The following is a 15,091-nucleotide window of genomic DNA, read 5'->3' as shown; positions in this document are numbered from 1 at the left end:
ATTTCTTTGGGAACTATGCTTTATTCTAACCCCGTGCTTCTCAACTGTGGCTGCACAATACCCACAATACCACGGCTTAGAGAACTTCTAACAAACACTGGCCTGGCCACACCTTCAGAGATTTTGTTTCTCTGGGCTTGGGTATCGGCTGGCATGGGAGTACAGGCAGAGATGAGGACAGCCATTTAACTAAGTCACAACACGAATACCTATCACTTGCTTCAACATGGATGGAACTGGAGGGTATTATGCTGAATGAAATAAGTCAGTCAGAGAAGGATAATCATGATGTGGTTTCACTCATATGTGGAATATAAGAAATAGTGAAAGGGATTATAAGGGAAAGGAGGGGAACTGAGAGGGAAAAAATTAGACAGGAAGACAAACCATGAGAGACTCCTAACTCTGGGAAACAAAGGGTTGCAGAAGGGGAGGTGGGTGGGGGGTGGGGTGACTGGGTGACGGGCACTGAGGCGGGCACTTGATGGGATGAGCACTGGGTGTTATATGTTGGCAAATTGAATTTAAATTAAATAATAAATAAATAAATAAATAAATAAATAAATAATAATTAAGTCATAACAACTTAATATCATGGGGATGACAGAAGTGCCCGAGAGAGGAGCATCTATATAAACATTTTTTTTAACCTTAGGAATTTTCTTTGAAATATTCTGTGTCTTTATGCCTAGATATATTCTTGGAAACCATCTGAAGCAGTGTCACATAGGCTGTCTACACAGATTCTAATGGCACGAAGTCAGTCCTGTTTCCCCCACGAAGGGATAAACGGATGCTCTCACGGTAGCCGTCATTATTGATCGGGACCCTCCCTTCGCTGCCCCAGAAGAACTGGGGGAGGCATTATGTTCTAAACTGAAGCTTGGCAACGCTTAACTTCAACATAAATCAAAAGATGTGACTTGCAAGCCCTTGCTCCCAACTGTCCCACTGCCATCCTTACAACCAGATAATTATAATTTTGAATTTCTGATGGCATGCTACTTTGTGTGATTAAAAAACATCTACTGCCTAGATGTGCTGAATAGGAGAATAGTACACGCTTATCTGGAGGGAAGAGGGCCCTTAATTGTGGAACAAAGCAATTCCTTGTACGTCAGCCCTAAATAAATGTTTCTTTATTTCTCAAGTTGTGTGACCTCCTGTCGTGGTCTTTCTAGCACGTCAGGGAGCAGTCAGGAGTGAATTGTGGTTAGCAATGCACGCTTGTCTGTAAAGGCCTTTTAACGACAACGAGGAGCTCACTGCATCTATTGACTCCCCGGGAAGTCTGAGGTCACAAGCTTGGCTGGGGCACATGAGCCCAGATAATGAAGATGGTTTTGCCCTTTTGAAACAAAGCCAGCAACTGTATGCACTTCATTATACACTTTGGGTCATGTGCTAACAATGAGGGTTTCTCTAATACTAATCCCCCTAATGATGGCTTCTCCCAGCCCTTACACAAACCCCACCAGGCCCCGTGGTTTGGCACGCCAGACAGAATAAAGGCAGCACGGTGTTTGGCTTTTGAACTGAGTTCAAGGCAATTAAAGTTATGGGTAAGGAGGGAAGGAGGGGTTTAGAAATACCAGTATAATAAGTAGTATGACTGCAGTACCCCGTAAATTAACTCAATTAGACAAAGCCTGATTTAACGGGGGAAAGATGGTGAGAAGCGTTACCCTCATTAAATCTGGCTGTTAGAGGTGCTTCTAATGGTATTAAATTTGTTTTAGTTGTTTGAATCATATAAAATAGTCTGTGCGTGTGCACATACACATGTGCACACACATAGGCTCTGCGATTTTTGTAGGTATTTTTTAAGGAGGAGAGAAATAGAACTGCAAAACAGAACTTTATCAACTCCCCCACCCCCCTAAACCAAAAATCGACTGAATGCAGGCTCAAGAGCTCAAGAGTGGAAGAGGAGAAGGGCAGGATAGGATCAGGGAGTGGAAAGCAAGAGGGAGCTCTCCTGCTGATAAAGCCATGAGCCCTCTTGGGTGGGGGCTTGTGCTCTGTTGTCTGGGTGGTGGACTCCTACCTGGAGCCTGGGCACAGTTTCCCCGGGTCTGCATGACCGTGGACAACCTGATGGCCAAGGAGTGCTGCCCGCCGCTGGGTCTGGAGCCAGCCAACATCTGCGGCTCTCAGGAGGGCCGGGGCCAGTGCATGGAGGTGCAAACTGACGCCAGGCCCTGGAGTGGCCCCTATGTCCTGCGGAACCAGGATGACCGAGAAGGGTGGCCAAGGAAATTCTTCCACCGGACCTGCCAATGCACAGGTGAGGGAGGTGGGCAGAGCTGGGCATGACCTGAGCCAGGTGGGGAGGCCCCCACTGGGCAAGGAGCCCCTTCTCAGGAAGAGATGAGACTCTTAAAATTGTTAGACTAGGCTTTAAATGGCCAACCAAGTTTGTTTTTCACAGGCAGTGAACTGAGTAAGGCTGATGTCTTGGTTATATTTCTCACACCCTCTAGGATATCTAGTTATGGAAACCAAATGAATATAACATGGGCCAAGCCTGGTTATGTGAACTCATGCCAACATGCCATTGGCTTGTTTGTTGGAAGGGGAAGCTAACGAGCTCCAGAGTCAGCTTTGAACCTCAGAGCAAGTCCTTTCAAGATGGATTCAGTGGCCTCCCCTTCTGAAATGGGTTTGCACTTGTAGAAGAGGGGGGTGGGTAGCCTTGGCATCTAGAAGACAGGCAGGCGTCAAAGGCAGGTGTTCCGTGGTCCCAGCCTCAGCCTTTCTAACGTTTTGAACAGGTCTCAGGTAGAGTACATCTTGCTAGTTAAGGTTCTGTCTGGGTTGTCACTCTGCCAAAGTCAGAGGGATGTGGTAGGACAGGGCTTCAGTGAACTGGGGAAGAAGAGTCATAAGATAACAATGGCTTTTCCTGCTCTTACCTCAATTGGATGTGGGCCATTCGAAATTTGCTCAGTGTCCTTCTTTCAGACCTTGGTCTCTCTTACTACTCATTTCTTTGAAATCTCTGTGCATTTCTTATGCCTCCAGCTCTTCTGAGCCTTCCCAAATCCTCAGTGGAGTCTGTCTGTGTTCAGGAGCCATGCACTGCAGTGATAAACACTCAAAGGCTGGCAGGGCATTTGACACACAGCGCAAGCAACAACTTTAGCAAAGCACTTGGCCATTGTTCTACAGCATCTAGCTGCACAACAAGTTCTCCTTTTAAAATTATTATTATTATTATTATTATTACTTACATTCACACATGGTAGGGAATACAGATAATTGGGCTATGGAAGGATACAAAAAGGTAAACTAAAAAAAAAAAAAAAAAACCAAAAAGGTAAACTAAGGAAAACTACAAAGGACTTGGATGTTGGTGTAGGAATGATGTTAGTTTTTTTAACTTGCAAAAATTCTGGCTGTATAATCCTTTTGTAGTCATATTGTTAATTCTGTGATTCAAAGGAACCATTAGTTTTGTGTTGGGTATTCATTGTGACAAAAGTATATTGAGCATATTCTATCCATTTTTTTCTAAGCTAATTGAGCACTGTCTTCTATAGACAGTATCTCATGGATTCCCATGGCTTTTGTCTGAGAAGCAGCAGGTTTCATATTGCCTGTGTGATCTAAACCACATTATATAGTAACTTCTTTGTCTATGACTCAAAAATTCTTCTAGAACCCTTATTTCTGGGCCAATCAATGATAGAGTGCCACAACTTACAATGGTTCCATCTCCATTTATGAAATCCTGGGGCAGAAGATATTAAGAAATCAGATATGACTCTTACCTCTTCTTACCATCATCTGCTTTATATTTCTGACCTGTCTATCAAGTTTGTTTTGTTTTGTTTTGTTTTGTCTTCTAAAAACGGGGATGGAGAGAATAGAGAATAACAGAATAGAAGGGGTAATTATAATCTCCCTTTCCAGAAGGAAGACCTATAAATACTCTTCTAGAAGTGGCAGGAAGTTAGGGTCACAGTGGCCTTCTTCCTAACATAAAAAGGGATCCTCTGTTCTGAGGAGGATAAACATATACCTAGGAGGCAGTGGGTCAGAAACAGGATTTGTCCTGTGAGTCCAGACTGTTAAGGACATCACATATCTGTAGGCCAGTCCAAGGAAGCAGAGTTCCCTCGGCGTGTATGGTTTTTTACAGCTGTTATCAAGGGCATGGCTGCTCTTGAGACCAACTACTAGGCTATAGCTCCCCACCCCTCTTCTATGATTTGATCTGTGTAGACTCATTCAGGACCATAGCTCTTTCCATACCAATTCTGGATGGCTCCACTTATGTTGGCTAGCTTGTCTTATTCTTTGAGTCTCAGAGCATCAGACCAAGTCCTAGTGGATGAGCTGGGAACCAATTTATTATAAATAGTAATGATCATTCTGTGATGGGCCACATGTCCCAAAGCAAGACCTAGGACCTTCATTCAGCTTATTCTCCCCTAAAGAGTGAGTTGCTTGCCTTCCAGCAGTAGCTCTTCATGGTTGGGGATGCAGTCTTCAGAATTTAAAACTGACCTTGAACCTCCAAAAGCTCTCCTCTCTGGTATCTTCATAATTTTTTTGCAAATAGGGCCCTAGGATTCTTCTAGGACACCCAATATTTATTAAGCAAGAGATATAGGTTAGCTTCTGGAACCCACATTATTGATGTCCTGAACTTTGTTAATGCAATGGAAAAACAAACAGACCATTTATCCATCAAGGGACATTTTTAAAAAAAGAGTTTATTTATTCATGAGAGACAGAGAGAGAGAGAGAGAGAGGGAGAGAGAGAGAGAAAGAGAGAGAGAGAGAGGCAGAGACTGAGGCAGGGGAGAAACAGGCTCCATGCAGGGAGCCCAACATGAGACTTGATCTAAGGACTCCAGGATCATGCCTTGGGCCGAAGGCAACACGCTAAACCGCCAGCCACCCAGGGATCCCCTGTTTTTAATTTTTGAGGAAGCTCTACAGTTGTTTTTTTCCATAGTGGCTGCACCATTTTGTGTTCCCACCAACAGTGCACAAGGATTCCATTTCTCCACATTTTAGTTAAGTGGTATAATGGATGTATATTAAAAAAAAAAAAAGGGAAGTCATGTAGTATGTGACAACATGGATGAACGTAAGAGGCATTATACGAAGGAAATAAGTCAGTCACAAAAAGATAAATAGGATATAATCCTACTTATGAGGTTCTCAAATTTATAGAATCCAATAGTGGAATGGTAGTTACCAGGGGCTGGAGAGTGAGACATAGAGTTAGTAATCAGTACACATAAAGTTTCAGTTAAGCAAGATGATTCACCTCAAGAGAGCTACTTTAGAACATTGCACCCAGTGTCAACAGTAACATATTGTACCCTTAAAAAATGCCTTAAGGGGGTAGATCTCATGTGAAATGTTTTTACCACAATAAAATAAAATTTAAAAAGCTACTCCATAGTCTTCACCAGCTTCAAGCTGGTAAAAGATATAGCCTAACAAAGAGAAATAAAAACAAACTCTGAAGGGGAAAAATCCCCTAAATTATATGCTCACATCCTCTAGAGAGAATTTCTCTGTTCTCTGGAGGGATAAATTGAAACCAGAAGCTTACAGAACTTAATTGTCAGGAAGAGACGAATTTCAGGAGACTTTGGCATTGGCTCCTCACCTTATATGTCTCACTTGCCAGCTGGCATTTCTGAGAACATATCAGTTGCAGTTGTTTTTGGACTTTTGGAAAATGTGCACACTGAATAGTTTTTGAACGGTTGGTGAACTTCTTGTTTGTACAGTGACCAAGTGCCTCTGTTTATCCAATCTCTGAAATGGGAATGATGATGAACCACACTTGTAAAACCTTTTTGAGCTCTGTAGATGAAAGGCTTTATGTGAGTATAAAGTATTGTTATTAAAATAATAGAATCTCTAATTAAAAGGAATAGGCTATTTAGAGCTCCTTGTAAATTCACTAATCGGTGGTCTTTAAGCATATTTAGTCTAATAGCCTTCTGAGGTGAGCTGATACAGTTCATGTAGGAACATGCACGGTTTGGTTGTTCTCACTTTTTTCCATTTCTATCCCCGTCCTAAGTAGGTTTAGGACTTTGTCTTTTTAAATTTAATTTTTGCCAAGGACATACTCAATGGTAGATAGATTGGTATCTAGGGATCCTTTGGTTTTGTTTCTCACTCCATTTTCCAGTAAGATAATGCAATCTTTTCTAAAAGGCCTGTCTCCTTGTATTTTTTGCTGCTGCTATTGGTAGATTAAGGGAATAAATGAACTGAGCTTAAGTTGATGTAGATTAAGGGAATAAATGAACTGAGCTTAAGTTGATGTAGGGAACTACTAGGGAATCTAAATTAGAGAAATAAACATTTTGTGCATGGGACTTCCAAGTGAAGACACTTTTCAGTTGTCTACAGCATTTTAATGAAGTCTTTAGGTCACATTTAGAAGCTCAAAACATAAGAGAGGGGCAGCCCGGGTGGCTCAGTGGTTTAGCACCACCTTCAGCCCAGGGTGTGACCCTGGAGACCTGGAATCGAGTCCCACGTCAGGCTCCCTGCGAGGAGCCTGCTCCTCCCTCTGCTTGTGTCTCTGTCTCTCTTTCTCTCTGTGTCTCTCATGAATAAATAAATAAAATCTTCAAAAAAAAAACCAAAAAAAACAAAAAACATAAGAGAGGCCTGACTACAGAACTTTTGGAGAGATGCTGGAAAAGGAATTTTTTACCTTTCTAGGGCACAGGTCAGCTCACATTCAGACAAATGCTTTCTTTCTTTCTTTTTAAAATTTATTGGGGTGTAATTGATATATGATATTATATTTTCAGATGCACAATACAGTGACCTGACACTTGTATACACTGTTCAGTGAAAGTTAATACCTAGTGATGTTGACTATATTCCTCATACTGTACGTTACATCCCCATGACTTCTTTATTTTGTCACTTGATGTTTGTTCTTCTTAATCCCCTTCACCCACTTTTGCCTCCTTCCCCACTTCAATTCTTTCTCATTATTCCTTCTACGTTGCTTTTCAGAGGCAAGGATGGTTTTGTAAAAAGAAACATCTTTGCTCAATATAATTGTAAGGCAGCTCTGGTCTTCTGAGTCAGAATTAATCATTTTGTCTTTTGTCTTCTGTGGTGTTTGGTTTATTCTTCTGTTTTCACTTTTCCCACAGTAGACTTGTGTTGGTGGTCCTATTGCACATGTGCCCTTCATCTCCTGGATGAAGGCATTGTGTCTTCTTCTTCTTCTTCTTCTTCTTCTTCTTCTTCTTCTTCTTCTTCTTCTTCTTCTTCTTCTTCTTCTTCTTTTTTTTAAAGATTGCATTTATTTATTCATGAGAGACACAGAGAGAAGCAAAGACATAGGAGGAAAGAGAAGCAGGTTCCCTGCGGGGACCCTGATGCTAGACTTGATCCCAGGACCCCAGGATCACTCCTGAGCCAAAGGCAGATGCTCAACCATTGAGCCACCCAGGGGTCCCCATTGTGCTTTATTTCTATCTGTATCTTCTAGTAACTAATGCCTTTTATTCAATTATTCATTGATTCATTTATCACCCACCCAACCAATGGTTATGTAGCCCCAGTTATGCTAGGCCCTTCAGGTATAAAGAGGGGAAAAACATGATTTTTTTAAGGTGTCCACAGTGCAGTTGATGAGGAAGACAGACATGAAAATATTTTTTACCATACTGCTTGTAAGTGGCATCTAGTAATAATAATAACACTTAATATAGAACTTACTATTCCAGACACTGTTCTAAGTGCTTAATATGTTAATCTGCTTGTTTTCCACAAGGACTTTATTAGGTAGTGCTCTCATCCTAATATGACAGGTTTGGAGAAGTGAAGTTCAAAGTTACAAAGCATGTAACTTCAAGTGGGAACACACCGAGTGGGAACACAGAGAGAGGCATGCTGAGTTTTGACTGGCCTTTAGGTGGCAGGTGTTAATGAATGATCTGTTGAATAAATAAATGAGGGAGATAATTATCTATTGATAATTTTGTTTCCAGCAACCAAAAATCATTGTAGAAAAGGAAGTGAAGGAATATTAAAACTCATGGCATAAGTTATAAATTACTCAATTTCAGCAAAATTTAAAGACAAGTTTTATGCATTTAAATGTAGAAATGTATTGAATTGATTATTATAAAAATTAGGGGGAGCTATTCCTTAGCATTTTGAAGGAGAGACTCACTCTTCTATTGTAAAGCGTGGCTATTTATTCATCTCCAGTCATCTGGCGGTAGGTAAATAGCTGGAAGCTTGGGCATTTAGTATTTTTTGGATGTATTTTTTTCACTCACTCCTCAAAAATATTGCTGTAAAAGTTGCCAGAGAAGGTGATACATTTTAATCAAAGGGGTTTTGAAACAGATATACAATTTTAGTAGGTTTCCTGAGGGGGGAAAATAACCCTAGAGCTTGATGTATAGCAGCTGGTACTGTAGTAGTTGTTCAATAAATATTTATAAATAATTTGTACGTAATAGCTTCACTCTAGTAATGTAAATTTTAATGTTTAACCAAAAATATTAAAAAAACATGTTTCAGTCTTGGGACTAGTAGAATTTTTTCCTTTTAATAATTTTTTATTTATGTTCTCATATGATGTTACAATATAAAAAACTACAGCTAACTGAGCTCTGTGAGGATACATAGGATATTTTGTATGTTACAAGGAGGGTAGAACCCAAATAAATTACCTTAAGAAAAATTCTTCCTACTCATGATATTTTTAATGACATTTTCTTTAACCATAAAAAAATCTATTGGGTTAGTAGAAAAGGAGGACTGTGTATTTTTGTTTACATAATACAAATGCTAATTGTTTTGTTTCATGCTATTGTACAATTTTCTTTGTCTTTAGAAATTCAAATGATCCTCTCTCTGCTATGGTCATAGCATTTTTTGCTTACCTCTGCTTTGCTATTTACAGTCTATCAAAATTATTTGCAAGGCCTGCTTTTCCTCTAATCCATAAGGATAGGGAGAAAAAGAAGAAATTTTTATTTTAAGAGAAAAAATATTATGTATATTGGATTATCTACCACATGATTTATACTTTTTTGTTTTTAGTTAATTTTTCAAAAAAAATTCAGCTTTATTGCGATATGGCTATAAATAAAAGTGCACGATTTTTAAAGTGCACATCGTGGTAATTTGGCTTTATGTTTCTTTTATTCATTCAACAAATATTCATTTTGTACAAGGCTAAGCACAGACCTAGACAGTGGAGAAACTGTCTTCCAGTTGCCTGTATCTGAGACAAGTAGATAATTACTGTTGGTGTGATCAATCTAATGGAAGGGGCATAGGAGGTTCCAGGGAATCCAGGGCAAGAACATCTGACCCGGACACGTAGAGTCAAGGATGACCTTGTAGACCACCCACTGTGAGGCTGCAAGCAGGTGTAGGCAACCCAGGCAAAGAGGAATTTAAGGAGATGAGGGGAAAATGCTGTGGACTGAAGTAAGAGCAAGTAAAGAGGTCTGGAAAGGGGAATAAGGGGAGGAAGAGGAGGAGGAGAGCAGAATTGGTCTCCACATTAATGCTTTATGTAACCCTTCTTTTTTAAAAAATATTTTTTAAATGTATTTATTCATGAGACACAGAGAGAGAGAGAGAGAGAGAGGTAGAGGGAGAAGCAGGCTCTCTGAGGGGAGACCGATGCGGGACTCAATCCCAGGACCCTGGGATCACAACCTGAGCTAAAGGCAGACGCTCAACCACTGAGCCACCCAGGTGCCCCTTTATGTAGCCCTTCTAATCCCTTGGGAGATAAGCATTGCCATCCCCTTTGGTTTCGACATTTTGCTCCAATCATACTTAAATGTTTACTCCCTAATTGATTACCACCTAAGGGATGAGGTGCTGGTTAAACCAAAAGCAGTAATTAAGACTGAAAAGGGAAAAGTCAAGGACAAGTTGAAAGGATTTCCACTATAGATGCTAATCAGAAAGATGCTTAGTTCACATGACTAGTACCCATTCCCAGGTTGATACAGCAGAGACATTTGTGCTGTGGATGGGGAGCCCTGCAGTGATTTGCACTTCTTGATACCATAGTGGCTAATTTACCTTTATGACCTGCTAGTCTCCATCACTTTTGTCTTAACTCTGTCTCCTTTGTGAAATAAACCAGCTTTTGTAATGTTAGATTTCACCTAAATTCCTGGAAATCAGCTTATTTATTTTGGTTCCACCTTGAGCTTGGTGTTTGTTCTCTTCCTTCTCTAAATCCATGGAATCACTCTGTGTTGGCCCTTTGGTGTGTGCCACAGGATAGCAGGGCTCAGCCGCGTGGACACCCAAGAGTGCTGTGCAGCCCGGGGGAGGGGGGGATGTGGGGAGGACATTGTGTGTGTGGGGTGACATGGTGTGGGCAGGGACACCTGCATGAGCCATGAGAGGAGGGAGATCTGGGAAAGTGGCACGTGGATTGGTTTGCTAGGGCTGCTGTAACAGAGTGCTACACACTGGGTGGCAAAGAGAAACTCATTGTCCCACAGTTCTGGAGGACTGAGGTCCCAGATAGAGGTGTCAGCAGGGTTAGATTCTTCTGGGGCCTCGCTCCTGCTTTGTCCAAATTTCCTCTTCTTATAAGGACATCGGTTGTATTGGATTTGGGGCCACCTAATGACCTCATTTTTTAACTTTATTAAGCCTTTGAAGACCCTAGCTCCAGATATAGTTATATGCTGAGGAACTAGGGGTTAGAACTTCAATGTACAAATTTTGAAGGGACACAGTGACATGGTCCACCCATAACAGCATGTGAAACCTTTCATCCTCCTTCTTTTAGGGATTTTATTTATTTGAGAGAGAAAGAGAGATAGAGAGCATGAGAGAGGATGAGAGGATGGGGAGAGGAGGGAGGAGGAGGGACAGAGCAGAGGGAGAAGCAGGCTCCTCACTGAGCAGGAAGCCCTACATGGGGCTCTATCCCAGGACTCTGGGATCATGTCTTGAGCCCAAGGCAGGGGCTTAACTGACTGAGTCACCAGGGTGCCCCTCTTTGCTGGGAGTATTTCTAAGGAACTCCAGTACTCAGTTCACTTGAAGATGCAACCATTTCAAGAGAAGAGTAAAGGAAGGAAATTGGCTTTCTTTGCCCTCTTGTAAACACCTTTATCTTCTCTTTTCTTTCCCAGAGCACAAATTCAGAAATTTCTTCCAACTACATAAACTGACTCCCTCTTCCATCTCTCCTTTTTTTTCTTTTAAAAATGAACTAGGACATTATGGTGGCTACAACTGTGGAGTTTGCAAGTTTGGCTGGACCGGCCATGACTGCAATCAGAGGAAAGCTCGGGTTATTCGGAAGAATATCCATTCCTTGACTCCTGAGGAGAGGGAGCAATTCTTGGAGGCCTTAGACCTTGCAAAGAACACGACACACCCGGACTACGTGATCACCACACAACACTGGCTCGGCCTGCTTGGGCCCAACGGGACCCAGCCACAGATCGCCAACTGCAGCATTTATGATTTCTTTGTATGGCTCCATTATTACTCTGTTAGGGATACTTTATTAGGTAGGTTTTTTCCTTAGCCGAGGGTATATTATTATCATTTGGGGCTGCGGGGGAATGGGTGGGGAAGTAATTTCAGGCAGGTTAATTAACAAGAGAGCAACCTCAGGGAGGGTTAGGCTTATGAAAGTCATAGGATGATCAAATGCTGCCTGAAGCTACAATGAAACACTTTCTACCAGTATGTTGGCTGACTTTTGGGAAAATGTTTTCTCCGGTAGTTTGTGTTTTGGGTTCAAAGTCTAAACTCTCCTTTATGAAGCTGTTAATCCTCAAAGGCAAGAGTTGGTGAAGCAGAGGCAAATTCCTTTTGATTCTAGAAGAAAACATGTCAAAATCTGGCCACAGAAGCCTTCTCTGACATTAGTCCTCAGATTAGAGGAATTAACTGGACATGCGCTAAAGCACATGAAGCTTCTTTGAGCAGAATTAGAGTGTTTGTGTAGAAAGTGCATTTTATTAAACTCACGTGTGTTGGTCTTTAGACTTTTGAGTCATTTATGGTGTCCATAATATGGTGCATCGCTGCTGGGATCCTCGGGTTTTTTTTGGAGTTGTACTGTCAAGGAAGAGCATAAACTACTCCAGCGGGATCCCTGGGTGGCGCGGCGGTTTGGCGCCTGCCTTTGGCCCAGGGCGCGATCCTGGAGACCCGGGATCGAGTCCCACGTCGGGCTCCCGGTGCATGGAGCCTGCTTCTCCCTCTGCCTGTGTTTCTGCCTCTCTCTCTCTCTCACTGTGTGCCTATCATAAATAAAAAATAAAATAAAATAAAATAAAAATAAAAAACTACTCCAGCAATGGAGAGGCAATGTAGAGTTCCTCCTGAATTAGCCCCTTGGACTGTTAGAGGGAATACTCGGGAGCATGGTGCCCTGCCTTTCTAGATCCTAGAAATTGGGGGCCTGTGTAAGACTTGGAATGGGGGGGATGTTTGTTAGGAACTTCATTAATCTAGTAGGACCAGTTATGCCCTCAGATATTTCTTAGTCAGTGGATGCCACAGATGCTGCTTCACTCCAGGGAGATGTGAATCCATTCCTGGTTCTGCTTGGTGCAGTTCTTTTTTTCTTAAAATTTAAAAAGATTTTATTTATTTATTCATGAGAGACACACACAGAGAGGCAGAGACATAGGTAGAGGGAGAAGCAGGCTCCCCATGGGCAGCCTGATGGGGGACGATCCCAGGACTGCAGGATCATGACCTGAGCCAAAGTTAGACACTCAACCACTGAGCCACCGAGGCATACCTTCCTTTTTCTTTCTTTTCTTTTCTTTTCTTTTCTTTTCTTTTCTTTTCTTTTCTTTTCTTTTCTTTTCTTTTCTTTTCTTTTCTTTTCTTTTCTTTCTTTTCTTTCTTCTTTCTTTCTTTCTTTCTTTCTTTCTTTCTTTCTTTTTTTTCTTTCTTTTCTTGGTGCAGTTCTGAAGCTTTGGCTGTACCTATTATCTCCACCTTTGGGGCCCCTTGTTGGGGTCAGGGTGAATTGAGGCATCCAGCTCCCTTTGAATAGTCAGATTCTCACTAGAATTATCTGTCCTTGAGTTTATCACTGGTTCCCCGTCGCTTGATGTCACCTCATTAGTTTGTTTTGGAATATTAAGCTTTGTTCTGAATTAAAACATTTAAAAAGGACAGACTACATAGCCATGAGCAGCAATAGCATTTCTTTCCTCAGTGTGAGTCCTTTAAAATCTTGCCTCTCAGGTAAGCATCTGTCTTTCTTTATCAATAGATAAGGAGGCTCTTCTGGCTATAAACCTTTATAGCTTTCCTGTCATCACTTGGAGAAATTTTTGCTTTATGAGAGGATAGTATCTCAAGAGAGAAAGAAGACTATAGTTTCTGGTCATACCTAGGAATTAAATTTATATTCGTGTCTGTTCAGCTCTCTGAAGTTATTATAGGTACTTTGAAAAAGAACTAAAGTTAGCGAAAGTTTCTACATAACCATCAAAAGCTGTTATGAAAGCGGAAGAAGGATGGAACAGGCAGTAAGGGGGTCATTAAATTGCCCAAAGCTTTTCACTAAAACTGGCAGTTCCAGTGGCCAGCCAAATTGGTTTGAATATATTTTTCTCTCTTCTAGTCTTGGCGACCATGCTTGTCAGCTAGTGGTTGTAACTGATTGATGGCTGAGGCTAAATCCATAGAAGTTCTTTTTGGTGACATAAATGCCTGAATTAGGATGAAATGTAGTTGAAGTTGCTTTATTATTAATTAATCCCTCTCTTATAAATGTGTGCATTTGTAAGGAATAAGTTAGAAAATGTCTTTGGAAATATAATTCACTGAGGTCTTGATGATCGAATCCTTCGGATATGCTTATTTCATCTTGCTGTAATGTTACTTAAAAAATTAAATATTTGGCAGGGACTCTCAAAGCTAAAAGTGACCTGAATGTTTCTAGATCTCTGTTGACAATCAAACTTTTGAGAGATGGAGAATTTATCCTAGAAGTGTTAGTTGCTTCTGAAATTGTTTTATTGTTGTTGTTGCTTTCAGAGAGATAAATTAAAAAAAACAATTTTTTTTTCAATTAAAACAGCATGGACTTATTGGCTCTGCAGGCACATCCCACTGGCATAAGATTTCACATTTAAAATTCCATGATCTTTAATGTTTCCCAACTGTTTTAGGACCAGGGCGCCCATACAAGGCCATAGACTTCTCACACCAAGGTCCTGCCTTTGTTACCTGGCACCGGTACCATTTGTTGTGGCTGGAAAGGGATCTCCAGGTTGGTCAAAACTAAGCATTTGGTATTTTTAATTTTGCATTTGGTCAAGACCCATGTTAGTGTTTGCTTTATATGCTTTCTTATTGCATTTGATATTATGAGTTAAATAACTGGCTGTGCATTTTGCTTTTAGCAACTTATCGGCAACGAATCCTTTGCTTTGCCCTACTGGAACTTTGCTACTGGGAGGAATGATTGTGATGTGTGCACAGACCAGCTTCTTGGGGCAGCGAGACAAGATGATCCAACTCTAATTAGTGAGAACTCAAGATTCTCCAACTGGGAAATTGTCTGTGATAGGTAAAGTCACATGTACCTGCAATAAAAATCCAGAGACCATATTTTCTTATGCATTAGAGATGGAGAGGCACTTTATATTTCAGTTTTGAATGCATGCTGGGTTCTTTTTACATGTTTCCGAAAATGATTTTCCTGAGGGAAGTGGGATTTAAAAGAAATTCTAAGCCCTTTTATTCAAAAAAATTGAGGTATAGAAATCACACTTGTGAATTGAATGTGCTTGGTTATCATTTCTAGATCAACTGTTTTAAAATTAGAAGTAGGGGATCCCTGGGTGGCTCAGCGGTTTGGCGCCTGCCTTTGGCCCAGGGCGTGATCCTGGAGTCCCGGGATCGAGTCCCACATTGGGCTCCCGGCATGGAGACTGCTTCTCCCTCCTCCTGTGTCTCTGCCTCTCTCTCTCTCTCTCTATGTCTATCATAAATAAATAAATCTTAAAAAAAATAAAAAAATAAAATTAGAAGTAGTTTCTGCATTCAGCCAAACATTTCTTAAGTACTGATCATATTCCAAGCAGTGTAATCATTTTTTTTG

At 41.1% G+C, this 15,091-nt stretch overlaps 1 protein-coding gene across 1 annotated transcript in view; it reads left to right on the top strand.

The window, feature by feature from the left end:
• Positions 1–1,550: 1,550 nt before the first annotated feature.
• The window catches only part of DCT (dopachrome tautomerase), a 34,776-nt gene continuing 21,235 nt past the window's right edge, over positions 1,551–15,091 (top strand). The window contains exons 1-4 of the mRNA XM_035704638.2: positions 1,551–2,287; positions 11,223–11,522; positions 14,157–14,257; positions 14,391–14,557. Coding sequence (XP_035560531.1) covers positions 1,900–2,287; positions 11,223–11,522; positions 14,157–14,257; positions 14,391–14,557 — 956 coding nt within the window. The 5' untranslated portion in view covers positions 1,551–1,899. The remainder of the gene's footprint in view (positions 2,288–11,222; positions 11,523–14,156; positions 14,258–14,390; positions 14,558–15,091) is intronic.

Source organism: Canis lupus, chromosome 22 (assembly GCF_003254725.2).
Source record: "Canis lupus dingo isolate Sandy chromosome 22, ASM325472v2, whole genome shotgun sequence".
Classification (NCBI taxonomy): Eukaryota; Metazoa; Chordata; class Mammalia; order Carnivora; family Canidae; genus Canis; species Canis lupus.
This window is presented reverse-complemented; position numbering and strand designations above follow the sequence as displayed.